Source organism: Procambarus clarkii, chromosome 67 (genome assembly GCF_040958095.1).
Source record: "Procambarus clarkii isolate CNS0578487 chromosome 67, FALCON_Pclarkii_2.0, whole genome shotgun sequence".
Classification (NCBI taxonomy): Eukaryota; Metazoa; Arthropoda; class Malacostraca; order Decapoda; family Cambaridae; genus Procambarus; species Procambarus clarkii.
In genome coordinates this window covers 27,810,258-27,826,700 of record NC_091216.1, presented here as the reverse complement: position 1 = coordinate 27,826,700, position 16,443 = coordinate 27,810,258, and the positions used below count along the sequence as shown (strand labels likewise).

The 16,443-nt window shown below is 38.9% G+C and overlaps 1 protein-coding gene across 1 annotated transcript in view; it reads right to left on the bottom strand.

Moving 5' to 3' along the window:
- LOC123747967 (uncharacterized protein FLJ40521-like) overlaps positions 1-668 on the bottom strand; it is a 1,939-nt gene extending 1,271 nt beyond the window's left edge. Inside the window, exons 1-2 of the mRNA XM_045730174.2 lie at positions 628-668; positions 1-506 (exon numbers count right to left, since the gene is read on the bottom strand). The exon at positions 1-506 is cut by the window's left edge and continues 1,271 nt beyond it. Coding sequence (XP_045586130.2) covers positions 1-506; positions 628-668 — 547 coding nt within the window. The remainder of the gene's footprint in view (positions 507-627) is intronic.
- Positions 669-16,443: the final 15,775 nt, after the last annotated feature.

The following is a 16,443-nucleotide window of genomic DNA, read 5'->3' as shown; positions in this document are numbered from 1 at the left end:
CATTATGAAGACTGATTATAGTTGATCTTGGTTCATTATAAAGACTGATTATAGTTGGTCTTGGTTCATTATAAAGACTGATTATAGTTGGTCTTGGTTCATTATAAAGACTGATTATAGTTGGTCTTGGTTCATTATAAAGACTGATTATAGTTGGTCTTGGTTCATTATAAAGACTGATTATAGTTGATCTTGGTTCATTATAAAGACTGATTATAGTTGGTCTTGGTTCATTATAAAGACTGATTATAGTTGATCTTGGTTCATTATAAAGACTGATTATAGTTGGTCTTGGTTCATTATAAAGACTGATTATAGTTGATCTTGGTTCAATATTAAGACTGATTATAGTTGGTGTTGGTTCATTATTAAGACTGATTATAGTTGGTCTTGGCTCATTATTAAGACTGATTATAGTTGGTGTTGGTTCATTATTAAGACTGATTATAGTTGGTCTTGGTTCATTATACAGACTGGTTATAGTTGGTCTTGGTTCATTATAAAGACTGATTATAGTTGGTCTTGGTTCATTATAAAGACTGATTATAGTTGGTCTTGGTTCATTATAAAGACTGATTATAGTTGGTCTTGGTTCATTATAAAGACCGATTATAGTTGATCATTAACCCGCTTGGGTTGGACTCTAAGCACACGCCACCCAACACCATACCGGTGACATAAGCTTGTCTGCTGCAAAACGATTTGGCACATTATTGTCCAGATGCCACAGATTACTATGTAGGGGCCACAGATTGATATCTAGGTGCCACAGATTGATATCTATGAGCCACAGATTGATATCCAGGGGCCACAGATTGATATCTAGGGGCCACAGATTGATATCTAGGGGCCACAGATTGATATCTAGGGGCCACAGATTGATATCTAGGGGCCACAGATTGATATCTAGGTGCCACAGATTGATATCTATGAGCCACAGATTGATATCCAGGGGCCACAGATTGATATCTAGGGGCCACAGATTGATATCTAGGGGCCACAGATTGATATCTAGGGGCCACAGATTGATATCTATGAGCCACAGATTGATATCTAGGGGCCACAGATTGATATCTAGGTGCCACAGATTGATATCTATGAGCCACAGATTGATATCCAGGGGCCACAGATTGATATCTAGGGGCCACAGATTGATATCTAGGGGCCACAGATTGATATCTAGGGGCCACAGATTGATATCTAGGGGCCACAGATTGATATCCAGGGGCCACAGATTGATATCTAGGTGCCACAGATTGATATCTAGGTGCCACAGATTGATATCTAGGTGCCACAGATTGATATCTAGGGGCCACAGATTGACATCTAGGGGGTCACAGATTACCATCTAGGGTGGCACAGTTACTTTTAAGGAGCAATGACTCCAGTCACGTATTTATATCTTCCTATCCTATTGTATTCGTCATTTTGATGTTTAAACCACATGCTATAATTCACTAAAACGAATTATACTCTGGACAACGTATTTCAAACTTAGTTTAATTTAATGATCTGGGATCATCGGGGGTTTGAACTCGGACCTTCCAAAGTTCAAGACTTTTTTTGAAATGGTAATACTCACACTGTTGTGGATTGCATCATATTTTATTATTAACATCTTTATTGCCAAAATTTAATTACACTTTTGCCTAATCTGAGGATTTCAATTAAGTCGTATCATAAAGACTTAATGATAGAAATGCAATTTTATTCGATTTGATTGTTTTGATATCCAAGGTATTTTATCTTAGCCATCTGAGGTATAAAATATTTGCATGGATTTTACTTGCCAATTTTAATTCGTACTGCTGCAAAACGACCAAATTATTAAACAATGTTTAATAATTTAATAACAATAATATATATGTATATATATATATATATATATATATATATATATATATATATATATATATATATATATATATATATATATATATATATATATATATATATATATGTTTGGGCCTTTGTATTGCGACACACTCGCGTATGTATGGTAAGAAACTGTTCAATGCAGTATGTTTCGGGAGTTGTTCTTTTTAAGAAACTCAATAGGCTCTCTTTTTCATGTCATTAATTATAACGTTTGGTTTTCATACTTTAAACCCGTAGTAAGCACGGATATATATATATATATATATATATATATATATATATATATATATATATATATATATATATATATATATATATATATATATATATATATATATATATATATATATATAGTGCAGGTTTGAACACTCCAAGAAATGACAATGTCGGGATTTATTAAGCTAATTACTTATACCTGTTTTGAGCAAACATAATAGTATGTATATAAATTAAAAGAAGACAATACAATGTTCGAGAAGAGTGTTTTGAAGATGAAATGATTTGCTTGATGCTTCCACACGCCTTCGCCTCGTAAAACCCGCGTTCTTAATGTAAAAACGCGCCTCATATTCCAATACACAAGCGTTTATATCGTAAAATTGCGCGTTCATTTCCTAGCGCAAAAACAGTATTATCGAGACTGAAGCATTTATATCGTAAAAAAACACACAAGCCAACGTTAATATCGTAAAAAAACACACACACGCAAACGTTTATATCATTAAAAAAACGCACAAACATTTATATTTCTGGAAATAAAAAAAAAAAACGCGCATGCCATCGGAGACTCAAAATCGGGCCTCAGGTGAATGCAATGTCTTACTCCCTATGCTGTTGTGGAGAGCATCTTGCATAGTGTTCTTAGGAATAGTTACTAATAAGGAGAAGGTGATGGAGTGTGTGTGCGACAGAGGGGGGGGGGGGGGGCGGAGGGGGAGGGAGGGAGGGAGGCCTAGTCAATCTTATATGTTGGTAGATGTATGTGTTGTTTGGGAAGATTTTCCCGTTGCTGGGAAGGTTTTCCCCGGTGCTGGGAAGGTTTTCCCGTTGCTGGGAAGGTTTTCCCGTTGCTGGGAAGGTTTTCCCCGGTGCTGGGAAGGTTTTTCCGTTGCTGGGAAGGTTTTCCCGTTGCTGGGAAGGTTTTCCCGTTGCTGGGAAGGTTTTCCCCGGTGCTGGGAAGGTTTTTCCGTTGCTGGGAAGGTTTTCCCCGTTGCTGGGAAGGTTTTCCCGTTGCTGGGAAGGTTTTCCCGTTGCTGGGAAGATTTTCCCCGTTGCTGGGTAGCTCACATGGTGGGATCTTTCCCTTCTCAACCTTTCTCTATTTCTTTCTCCCTTTCACTTCTCTTTTCTTTCCCCTGGTCCCCTCCCCCCCCCCCCCCCACTCCTTTCTCAGTTTTGCCGTAGGGGGACTTTTCTCTAGTTGCCTCTTCTCAGCATCCTCATCTGGGTCCCAGCACTAGGTACCTGCAAGGGGGGAATAGGGGGCCGACCCCTAGTTGGCTAGCTGCCTCCTAGTGCGTGTGTGTGGGTAAAAGGCTAATTCCCAGGGATTCGTTTCCCCCCTGCTTTTCTTGTCTTGGAAGCGAGAGACGCACACGTGTGTGTGTGTGTGTGTGTGTGTGTGTGTGTGTGTGTGTGTGTGTGTGTGTGTGTTTGTGTTTGTGTTTGTGTGTTAGGTAGAATATATGCGCATTTTTTCGTGTATTTGCGTACTTGCCTACATATACATGTGCACTATCATACTTGCCCAAATCCCGTTATGGGCGAATGTGTACATATATATATATAAATATATATATATATATATATATATATATATATATATATATATATATATATATATATATCCTGCTTGCCTGCCGGCAAACCTGCCTACCTATCCTGCCTGCCTACCTATCCTGCCTGCCTACCTGCCTGCCTGCCTGCCTGCCAGTCTGCTTGCTTGCCTGCCAGCAAACCTATCTACCTGCCTGCCTGCTTGCCTTTCCTGCCTACCTACCTGTCTACCTTCCTACTTGCCTACTTACCGACCTACCTACGTCGTTGTGTCGGGGGGGGGGGAAGCAGCTCATGAGAGAGAGAGAGAGGGGCACCCACCACCACCTGTTGAGGCAACAGTCCCCACGACCCATCATCCACGACACACTCACTCACTCCTGCTGAATTATGGGTAAAAGTTATTCCAATCATCAGTGGGTAATTTATCAGGCGACCGGGCGTGAGCTTTGGAAGCACAGAGCGTGACCGCGTGAATGCTAATTAATTGACAGTATTTATGTTGCCAGGTTAATGCTGATTTCGGCGATTTTAACATTTATTTTGTTTTTCTCCTCCTTTTTTAGGGAGTCTGTTTGGTGGTTTTGTCGTTTGGTTGTGAGTCTTCGTCTGTTGCTTCCTCAGATTTTTTTTTTTTGGCTTTCTGGATACCTTTGTGGTGTGGAAATTTGTGATTATATTGGGTGAATCATATACACGTGATATATATTATATATGTAAGTGTATTAAAACTATAATTTATAGATGTATCCTGCATCCTTTCTCAAGGTGCTGTATACAATGATTGTATTATAATAATAAGAATAATAATAATGCAGGCGATGAGTCACAATAACGTGGCTAAAGTATGTTGACCAGACCACACACTAGAAGGTGAAGGGACGATGACGTTTCGGTCCGTCCTGGACCCTTCTCAAGTCGATTGACTCAAGTCACAATCGACTTGAGAATGGTCCAGGACGGACCGAAACGTCGTCGTCCCTTCACCTTCTAGTGTGTGTGGTCTGGTCAACAAAATGATGATGAGACAGTTTGGGTTAGTAAAGTGTGGAGTGTTGACATTAGTAGTTATAAATGTAAATATATCTAAGAATGTAATAATACAAAAAATTAAGTAAATTAGCACCATGTAAGCGTAGTTGTGATAAAAAACATGCACAGTGATGTAGCACCTTACTGCATGCTTCTTTACTTTGGCAAATGTTAATTTTACTGATGTAATTTAATGTATATATTTTCAGTTTTTTTTCATTGCAAATAATAATACAAGTAAAGTATAATTGAAATATTAACTCATATTAATTATTTAAATAATAAATAGTAATTATAATATTCATGAAATCTGTGTTTTAGCCTTTATCGTTTTATTATAGTTGCTTTAGTAAAGTAAAATTATCAATATTATTATTATTTTCACAATGAAAATAAGTTCCATAGTTCCGTAAAGATACGCTGCTTTTAAACTGTCTCAAAATTAGGCAAAACATTTGTGTACTAAATATGCAACAAATCAGTGTTATCATTATGTTATATATATGTTATATCATTATGTTATCATATGTTATCATGTGATTGTTTTATCGTGAAGGATTAAATTTGTCCAAGTGTAGGGGCAGTTTATAATATTATCATTCATATTGGGCATTATTCAAACTAATGACAAAATGAATAAAATGGCAACCTATGCAGGGCGACTCCTACCTTGAGGTGCTTCCGGGGCTTAGCGTCCCCGCGGCCCGGTCGTCGACCAGGCCTCCAGGTTGCTGGACTGACCAACCAGGCTGTTGGACGCGGCTGCTCGTATTGAGCAGTCGGCTGTTGGACTCGGCAGAAGCCGCTACCTCTCTACCAAATCCTTCAGTTTCACTTTATTGTCAGTTTTTCCTATGCTTGGGAAAATCACATACAGAAGAATTATTGCCTTTCCCCCCCCCCTCCTGTCCTCCCCGTCCCTCCTTCCCTCCTGGTACCTGACCACCAGGAAGCGCGGGCAGGAATGTGGAAGGTGATTGGCTCCCTGTACAAGCACCGGGCATCAATTGCGTCCCCGGGATTGGTCGAGCCCCTCTACCCAGGGCAGCGCTATTCACGTGTCTGCCAATCCTGCCTGTTGCTCACGCCTGCTCAAGCATTATCTCCGATTTGCATTTGGCTCCCCTAGTGATGGGAATGATGCGGAATACGTCACATTACGAGCAGCTGAAGACGGCCTTTGGGAGCCCCCGAAAACCTCCCAGATAAGGATTTTAAGACATGGATATTACCGTTACATTGTGATTAATCGTATTTATTATCAAAGTGAGTATGTAATGAGCATTTTACGGTGATTAACTGATTAATTAATATACAATTTTTATTTTACTTTATTTTTTTTTTAATGTGTTTTTCAGAGAAATGCGCGCCACGCTTAGCCCCTTTTTCCTCTACACCAGAGAAACGTTTGACCGTAGATTTACGGTCAAATCTACGGACCATATGTACCGTAGTTTTGACCGAGGCGTCATTCCGATATTCGGTGATATATAATATACATGTGTTCATTCATCCGGCCAAGGTGCTGATTTTTTTTGGCCATATCCACATCTGTGGAGCGGGAAGAAGAGCTGTGAGAGCAAAGAGAGCTCTATAGCAGCTAAACCTAAACTAGAAGCTTTATACCAGCTTGATATAACTCTTAACTCAATATAATTTTCATCTGGGATATGTCATGAAATTTAATTCTTTGCGGTTTAAAACAATTTAAATTTGATATGACTGTTTTAAATAATATATATATATATATATATATATATATATATATATATATATATATATATATATATATATATATATATATATATATATATATATATGTGTGTGTGTGTGTATATCACGAAAATAAACACGTGATTAAGAATGTGACAATGTCAGACCACGGAGGAAAATGAAACAGGAATTTCCTTAAGTACTTTCGTATATTAAATACATCTTCAGAAGGAATGATTTTACAGATCGAGTGATGGGTATAAATAGGCAGGAGAGAGTGGTGAAGTAAGGTGAGGTACAATACTTCGACAACGCAGACGGCCCATTGGCCCATCAGATGCACCCAATTGCAATGTCCGTGGTCTGACATTGTCATATATATATATATATATATATATATATATATATATATATATATATATATATATATATATATATATATATATATATATATATATATATATATATATATATATATGACTGTCAAACAACGGAGGAAGATTTGAAACAGGAATTTCCTTAAGTACTTTCGTATATTAATACATCTTCAGAAGGAATGATTAATTTTTAATAATTATGATTAAATCATGTTAATTTTCGTGATTTATACACACACACACACATACACACACATATATAATACCATCAGTTAGCGAAAAAAACAAAATAAAGTTGAGAGCGGCTGGAGTGTGTGTTTAAAGCATTCATGATGCCAATTACACTGATGCTCGGCCAAGCAGCCAATTACAGGAAACAAACTTGAGCCAATTTGTCGTGTTTTACACGAAATCAGGATGTTCACGGCCCACATTTGCATTCATATCAAATTCCATAGTGATCGTTTGCTAAAAAGCTCATCCTCCACTACCCTGAACATTGAGATGAACGAGATCACTCTCAACCAATAAGGTTCTTAAGGAGGCGGAAGGGAAGATTGAATCATTGATAAGGATAATTCAGGGTTATTAATAATTTAGGTGTTTAGAAATGAGGATAATTATTTTAATTATTTGCAGTTAAAGGACTTTAAAGGACTTGGAAAGGACAAGTTGGTGTTGCTTGAGGATAATTATTTTAATTATTTCCAGTTAAAGGACTTTAAAGGAGTTGGAAAGGGCAAGTTGGTGTTGGTAGTGAGAGAGAGAGACCAGGACAAATCCTGTAGGTAAGCTCTACGTTATGCTGATTGGCCTTGTAAATATACAGCAGATGAGGGAGCTGCTGCCTTCCAGCGGGGGGCGCTGGGAAGGATCTAAGTAACCGGGTATTCTCTAATTTGCGAGTCCTCCTCCGCTTCTAGAGCCGTCTCTCCTCCTTTCCACGTGAATTTCTCCTCTATCCCTCCCCCTTTGTTGTCAGATGTTTCTCTCTCTCTCTCTCTCTCTCTCTCTCTCTCTCTCTCTCTCTCTCTCTCTGGTTGGCTGTTCAATCCCCTCCACCTCCCAAGTGGTTAGGTACAATTTCTTTGCTCTGTCCTGTCTCAAATCCTTATCGTTATATCCCTTCCAAGTGTAGTATAGTTTCTTTCTAGGCTTTCTAGGGATAATTGTCATCCTCTCTCTCTCTCTCTCTCTCTCTCTCTCTCTCTCTCTCTCTCTCTCTCTCTCTCTCTCTCTCTCTCTCTCTCTCTCTCTCTCTCTCTCTCTCTCTCTCTCTGTTTTCTTGGTATGCTATGCAGCACTGAACTCATTTTTTTTGCAAGTTTGGTATTGAAATTAATTAATTGGCGATTCTTCACATTTCCTTTCGTTAACTATAAATATATTTTATTGTGGATAACCGTTTATCCACAATAAATATTATATATAGCAGATAAGGATAGTTTGCAAATTAGCCAGTGTGTTTTCCTGGTATCGCTTCTTAAATTGGTTGTAGCTAATGAAATTAACATATTGCTTTCATTATTTTGTTATTTATGTTGGTTTATTTATACCTGTTAAAGGCACCGTTAAATATATGTTTACATATTGAGGCCAGATTAGGTTGAAACGTAAATTACGGATTGAATTAATTTTTAATTAAAGAACAAAAAAAATTGTTGATTTAGCTTGATATAAGTATGAATAAGTTAACATTTTCGATATTTTTCGCATTTTTATATAAACAAAATTCGATGACTTTGGCTCTCTGACTTTCGTAATATTGTACGAGTTATTGAATAACTTATTTATTTATTTATTTATGCATATACAAGAAGGTACATTGGGATTGTGAGGATACATAATATGGGTAATTTTTTAGCTGTAACTAAGTTTATGAGTGAACTAAAGACTCTCCCAAGGTTTTGTTATAGATTAAAAGTATTTGATTTTGAAGATACATTTGGGTGTATTAATTTTATAAATATTAATGACCACATACTGTTATTTAAGTGATTTGAGCGTAAAATTTTTCATCCATAGCCTTAATCTTCCGAAAATAATATTTTTTTTCCTACGGTACCTAATAATTTATGCAGTTACTCTAGAATATATGAAGGGTTACACAGAGTACACAGGTTGAAACGTAAATTACGGATTGAATTAATTTTTAATTAAAGAACAAAAAAAATTGTTGATTTAGCTTGATATAAGTATGAATAGGTTGAAACGTAAATTACGGATTGAATTAATTTTTAATTAAAGAACAAAAAAAATTGTTGATTTAGCTTGATATAAGTATGAATAAGTTAACATTTTCGATATTTTTCGCATTTTTATATAAACAAAATTCGATGACTTTGGCTCTCTGACTTTCGTAATATTGTACGAGTTATTGAATAACTTATTTATTTATTTATTTATGCATATACAAGAAGGTACATTGGGATTGTGAGGATACATAATATGGGTAATTTTTTAGCTGTAACTAAGTTTATGAGTGAACTAAAGACTCTCCCAAGGTTTTGTTATAGATTAAAAGTATTTGATTTTGAAGATACATTTGGGTGTATTAATTTTATAAATATTAATGACCACATACTGTTATTTAAGTGATTTGAGCGTAAAATTTTTCATCCATAGCCTTAATCTTCCGAAAATAATATTTTTTTTCCTACGGTACCTAATAATTTATGCAGTTACTCTAGAATATATGAAGGGTTACACAGAGTGTGTCAAGAGCCAGCTGTGTGAAACTAAGGTACCTGGACATTTATACAGCTGTCCTAGACTATATGAAGGGTTACACAGTGTGTGTCAAGAGCCAGCTGTGTGATACTAAGGTACCTGGACATTTATACAGCTGCCCTAGACTATATGAAGGGTTACACAGTGTGTGTCAAGAGCCATGTGTGTGATACTAAGGTACCTGGACATTTATACAGCTGTCCTAGACTATATGAAGGGTTACACAGTGTGTGTCAAGAGCCAGCTGTGTGATACTAAGGTACCTGGACATTTATACAGCTGTCCTAGACTATATGAAGGGTTACATAGTGTGTGTCAAGAGCCAGCTGTGTGATACTAAGGTACCTGGACATTTATACAGCTGCCCTAGACTATATGAAGGGTTACACAGTGTGTGTCAAGAGCCAGCTGTGTGAAACTAAGGTACCTGGACATTTATACAGCTGTCCCTAGACTATATGAAGGGTTACACAGTGTGTGTCAAGAGCCAGCTGTGTAATACTAAGGTACCTGGACATTTATACAGCTGCCCTAGACTATATGAAGGGTTACACAGTGTGTGTCAAGAGCCAGCTGTGTAATACTAAGGTACCTGGACATTTATACAGCTGCCCTAGACTATATGAAGGGTTACATAGTGTGTGTCAAGAGCCAGCTGTGTGATACTAAGGTACCTGGACATTTATACAGCTGCCCTAGACTATATGAAGGGTTACATAGTGTGTCAAGAGCCAGCTGTGTGATACTAAGGTACCTGGACATTTATACAGCTGCCCTAGACTATATGAAGGGTTACACAGTGTGTGTCAAGAGCCAGCTGTGTGAAACTAAGGTACCTGGACATTTATACAGCTGTCCCTAGACTATACGAAGGGTTACACAGTGTGTGTCAAGAGCCAGCTGTGTAATACTAAGGTACCTGGACATTTATACAGCTGTCCTAGACTATATGAAGGGTTACATAGTGTGTGTCAAGAGCCAGCTGTGTGATTCTAAGGTACCTGGGCATTTATACAGCTGCCCTAGACTATATGAAGGGTTACACAGTGTGTGTCAAGAGCCAGCTGTGTGAAACTAAGGTACCTGGACATTTATACAGCTGTCCCTAGACTATATGAAGGGTTACACAGTGTGTGTCAAGAGCCAGCTGTGTAATACTAAGGTACCTGGACATTTATACAGCTGCCCTAGACTATATGAAGGGTTACATAGTGTGTGTCAAGAGCCAGCTGTGTAATACTAAGGTACCTGGACATTTGTACAGCTGTCCTAGACTATATGAAGGGTTACACAGTGTGTGTCAAGAGCCAGCTGTGTAATACTAAGGTACCTGGACATTTATACAGCTGTCCTAGACTATATGAAGGGTTACACAGTGTGTCAAGAGCCAGCTATGTAATACTAAGGTACCTGGACATTTATACAGCTGCCCTAGACTATATGAAGGGTTACATAGTGTGTGTCAAGAGCCAGCTGTGTGATTCTAAGGTACCTGGACATTTATACAGCTGCCCTAGACTATATGAAGGGTTACACAGTGTGTGTCAAGAGCCAGCTGTGTGATACTAAGGTACCTGGACATTTATACAGCTGTCCTAGACTATATGAAGGTTAATTGTATGTGTGTCAAGAGCTAGGTATGAGATACTAAAAATCCCCGTCTCAGAGAATGGCTAGTTACACAACTATGTGATCACGAGTCAACATTCAGTCTACAAACAATACGAACTGCTACAAACCTCAGCAGCAACGACCTGTTGTAGCTCACTAACACCATTCCGAATCACCTGGAATCGGAAGTACCAAATTCTGACACGCACCTGTCAGCAGTCTGACCCCGGCGCACAGGCTCTCTATGACATATTAATTCTCACTCTGAGTCCCACCAATGAGAACGCTTCATTGCGTCGAGGGTAAATAGCAGTGGGAGAGGAAATGATGCATTATCGTCAGTTTGGGGATCTCACCTACGTCAGGTGGGTTTCATTACTCTCTCCTTTTTCAACGATCCCCGCTGCCCACCACCACCACCCGACTATAGGGATAGATATCAGCCCTATAGGGGAAAATATCAGCCCTTTAGGGACAGATATCAGCCCTATAGGGGAAAATATCAGCCCTTTAGGGACAGATATCAGCCCTTTAGGGACAGATATCAGCCCTATAGGGACAGATATCAGCCCTATAGGGACAGATAGCAGCCTTATTGGGACAGATATCAGCCCTATTGGGACAGATATCAGCCCTATAGGGGAAAATATCAGCCCTATAGGGACAGATAGCAGCCCTATAGGGACAGATATCAGCCCTATAGGGACAGATATCAGCCCTATAGGGACAGATATCAGCCTATAGGGGAAAATATCAGCCCTATAGGGACAGATAGCAGCCCTATAGGGACAGATATCAGCCCTATAGGGACAGATATCAGCCCTATAGGAACAGATATCAGCCCAATAAGGACAGATATCAGCCCTATAGGGACAGATAGCCCTATAAGGACAGATATCAGCCCTATAGTGACAGATAGCAGGTCTTCCTCAAAACATTGACTGACTGCTCAGTAATCCACCAGCCACTCGCCCTGCTTACGGATAAATTGTTTGTAACTAAGACTTCGGTTATTTACGTTCGAATTTCTCCTAAATGCTTCACTCATGAATTTTTTTAAATTCGTTTGACATTTTTTGCGGCTGGTCCTCGTAAATAAACAGCAAAATGCTCGTTTTAATCCAGTCGCCGAACACCCAGTTTATGAATGAATAAATGAACGTTTTACGCACAGGTGATGACGTTCGAACTTTTGCCGAACACTGTCTTGCTTTTTTTTTCAGTGTTCGAATCGCACCTCTGTGTATGGCTCCATCACATGCAGCAATATATGCGAAAATTCCTAATTTGAAAATAGGACAAATGAATATTTTTTATGAAGGTGTCCGTGGGCGTCGGCCACCGCCTAGACAAGCTTATCCTGAGGATAGGCCGCTGAGGATAAGCTGCTGAGGATAGGCCGCTGTGGATAGGCCACTGTGGATAGGCTGCTGAGGATAGGCCGCTGAGGATAGGCTGCTGAAGATAGGCCGCTGCGTCTTAATCCACAAATTTTAAATATAATTTTTGCTTGCTAGTAACTGGTTGCGTTCGAACTTTTCTTGAACGGTGCTTCGAACACTGTCGATGTTCGGAGCGCACCTCTCTTCAGCCAAGTACTTGATAAATAATTGTCAAAAGTTAAAAAAAAAAAAAAAAAAAAAAAAAAATGTACCCTAGGTCTAATTATACTCGAAACTGTAGTTAAAATACTAATACTAATTTATATTTGAGGCATTATAGTGTGCTTTGGGTTGTATTTGATATTCACAGAAGTTAAGGTAAATTCTTTTTAAAAGATAATAGCATTAATGAAGGTGGATTTCTGAATTATAGCGGTGAAGGTAGATTATCTCTGCTTCGTAATCACTGTAGTGGTGAAGGTAGATTGCCTCCTGCTTGTTAATCACTAAAGGCAGGTAGATTATCCCTGTTTATCACTACAGGTAGGTAGATTATCCGTGCTTGATAATCATAGTAACATGTAAATTCCTGCTCTTCGATAATCAGAAAAATAAAAGTAGACTTTCAAATAAACATAGTGGAGGTAGATTCATAATATTTGATAATCACATTATTATAGGTAGATAGGTAGATATCATGTCAACAATCGTAAGATTGAAAATAGACTCCTGTTTAATGTTCAGAGCTCAGAAGGTAGATTTCTGTTAAATAATAATCACAATTTAATAAATAATAATATAAAATGAGAATAATGAGAGTAGACTGCAGTTTATTATTTACTATAGTGAAATTGAATATTTAAAGATCCTATTAAATAATCACGAGAAAGTAGATAGATTCCTGTTACTGTTTGAATAAGTGTAGTGGTAGAGGTAGATTATAAATAAATTATTGTAGAGTAGGACGACTTCCTTTTAATTATTACCAAGGTGAAACATACGGTAGATTAGTTATTTAAAATCCACAGTAGATAATTTAGACATTTCGTCATCACGGAAGTAGAGGTAGAGTCATTTGGTGATCACTGGGCTAGAGGTAGATTTATATTTAATGATCAGAGTAGTAAAGATAGACTCATATGTAATGATGATAGAGATAGATGTAGACTCGTTTCATGTTCACAAAAGTAGAGGTAGACTCATATTTAATTATCCCAGTAATAGATTTAGACTCATTTCATGTTCACAGAAGTAGAGGTAGACCCATATTTAATTATCCTAGTAGTAGAGGTAGACTTATATTTAATTATCACAAAAAGTAAAGGTAGATTCATATTTAATTATCTCAGGAGTAGAAGTAGACATTTAATTATCACAGGAGTAGAAGTAGCTTCCTTCCCGTGAGCAGTGACAGTAACTTAATGAAGTTAGACTCTTCTCAACGCGCTGAATAAGCACAATAGCTTTCGCACCTTTTCATTATTTGCAATAGTGAATGTGTACTACTTCCCCCCCCCCCACCTCTCCTCATTCTATTTAATGGAACTGCTCCTATTCAATTCATTATCGAGATTAGCAAATGTTTATACTCCTTTCCCCCCCCCCCTCTCTTCCTCTTTAAATAACACTGCTCTTACTCCTATTAATTACCCACGGTGGTCAATGAGGACTTATGCTGATTATCCCATCGGGTTTGGGGAGTAGAAGAACTCCCAGAACCCCATCAAGCAGGTACACGATAGCGGAGAAGGTTAGGTTAGGTTGAACGGCAGCTAATTGCAGCTTTTTGTGTGTGTGTTTGAACTGGTCATTAATTATCACTGAAATCCACCGCAGACTCGTAAACACTGGCTCTTTGGTTCATCCAGCAGCACCCGCCCTCACCCCTTCTCCACCCCCCCCCCCCTTTCCCTGTTTATGAATGAAAAACAGTTCACACACACGACGTTGGAACTTTTCTCTCTCGGACAGTGTTTGGCTCACTTGCTGTGTTTGGGTCGTACCTCTTTAAATCAGCCTCGGTCTCATAAACAAAGACCAAATGCGCGTTTAAATCCAGCCGCCAAACCACCTCTCCTCCTACTCCTCCCTGTTTATGAATGAAAAATATTTTTACTCGCGTGTCTCTCAGCTGGTTGACGCGCGAGGTTTTCTGGAGCAGCGCTGAGCGTCCGGGGTTCGAATGGCACCGCTTTAAATGTTTCACTCAGTAGGTATGAGGGGGATTCGAACCTGTGCTCAAGGGTGTACTCCTCAGCAACACTTCTTAGACTGCTTAGAAATTATTGCTAGAAGAGTAAGTAATTATCAATAGAAGGCACCAAACCGGGAAGGCTATGTAGCACCATCAAATATTGCTAGGAGAACCTAATCGTCTAACCTAACCTCGACCTAAATATACATGTATTTTTTCTAATATTTATAATAAGAATTTATTTGTGAAAATATCGAGTTTCTATTTACAGAATGATGTAACAATTTTCGAATGCCTATTTGTGGCTGGTCACATCCATCAATCCTCGTAAGTCAAGTACTGAATTAATCACATTTGAATAAGTCATTATGTGACTTAGGCAGCACGTGACCAGCTGACAGGAGGATTTTTTTTCATACTGTCCAAAAACAAACTTTTTTTTCTAATTTAAATTATTCACCTTAACCCTGCCTGCCTCCATCCCTCCACCCCCCACCTGCCTAACCCTCTTCTCTTCTCCGATATGTGACCTCAGAATACTGAAAAGATTTACTGAACAAAAAATTGTACCACTTACGGGCTATTCATGCCCGTGCCACCTCTTGGGTGGCTTAATCATTATAATCAATCTCCTCTGAATGAAATCCACTACACCTGTCACACACACCTGTATAATCTTCGTCTTTCACAAATCAGCAGTATAGCTGAATTAACACGTTGTGTTAATTCAGCTATAATTGGTGTAATAGCTGAATTATTTTTAATGTGGGGTTGTTACAAGGTAGAAATCCCCTCCTTAAAGACGATTTATTTCCTGGGTGTATAACATAACCTTCTGTTTATATTTATATATATATATATATATATATATATATATATATATATATAATAGTTTTACGCTGTTCTGGTATCTCAGTACTGTTTATTTTTTCTTTTGTTCCTCTCATGCTTGCTGGCTCGTCTTTGTAAAGTGCTAACCATAAAACTCAAAGGAAGTGACTCCCATCAAACAAAAGCTGTTCGCTGGGACGCAGACTGGGTCAGCTATTTTTCCCATTGAAGAACAGTCATTTTACGCATGTCAAGCCAGTCCAAGATTTCGCAGAATGCCAGCTGGAGGGGGTCAAAAGTGTTGCTGAAAAGATTCAGCGTACCGGACGGAAGTGAATTTGGTGGAAGCGCGTGTTAGCGCTACTGACGGGGCGAGGAATCGTCTTGTTCCATGGCTGCTGCTGTGTCCTCTCCCCCCTTCACTCCGCAGCTAGTTTGTGTGACATCGGAAAGAGGAACTCCAGCAGGCTTCGTAGACAAGACCTGGACCATCAGTCGCGGAGGACTTGTCGAGAGTGGGGGAGGAGGGGGACGGCTGTGCGCTACAAACAGACAAGGCCAGACACTGACAGCACGAAGGGCATTGTTGCAGATGTAACAGCAGGGAGGGTTTCAGGAGAGAGAGAGAGAGGGACAGCGGGCGGCGACGACTCGGCGGTCCAGGCACACCCAGAAGCCGTCAGGGTGTGACGACCAGGGGAAATGGTTGAACATGTTACATGGAAAGATGCCGAGGAAGGAGAATTTGTAATTGAAACGAGGAAAACAGGTGTGATCGATGAGGAAGTTGGTAGTGAGGAACACAGGTCATGAACACTCACGGATACAATGATGTCGATGGAAGACATTGTGATAAAATTAGGGTTGTTAGTAAAGCATTATCGAAGGACGACACACACACACACACACACACACACAC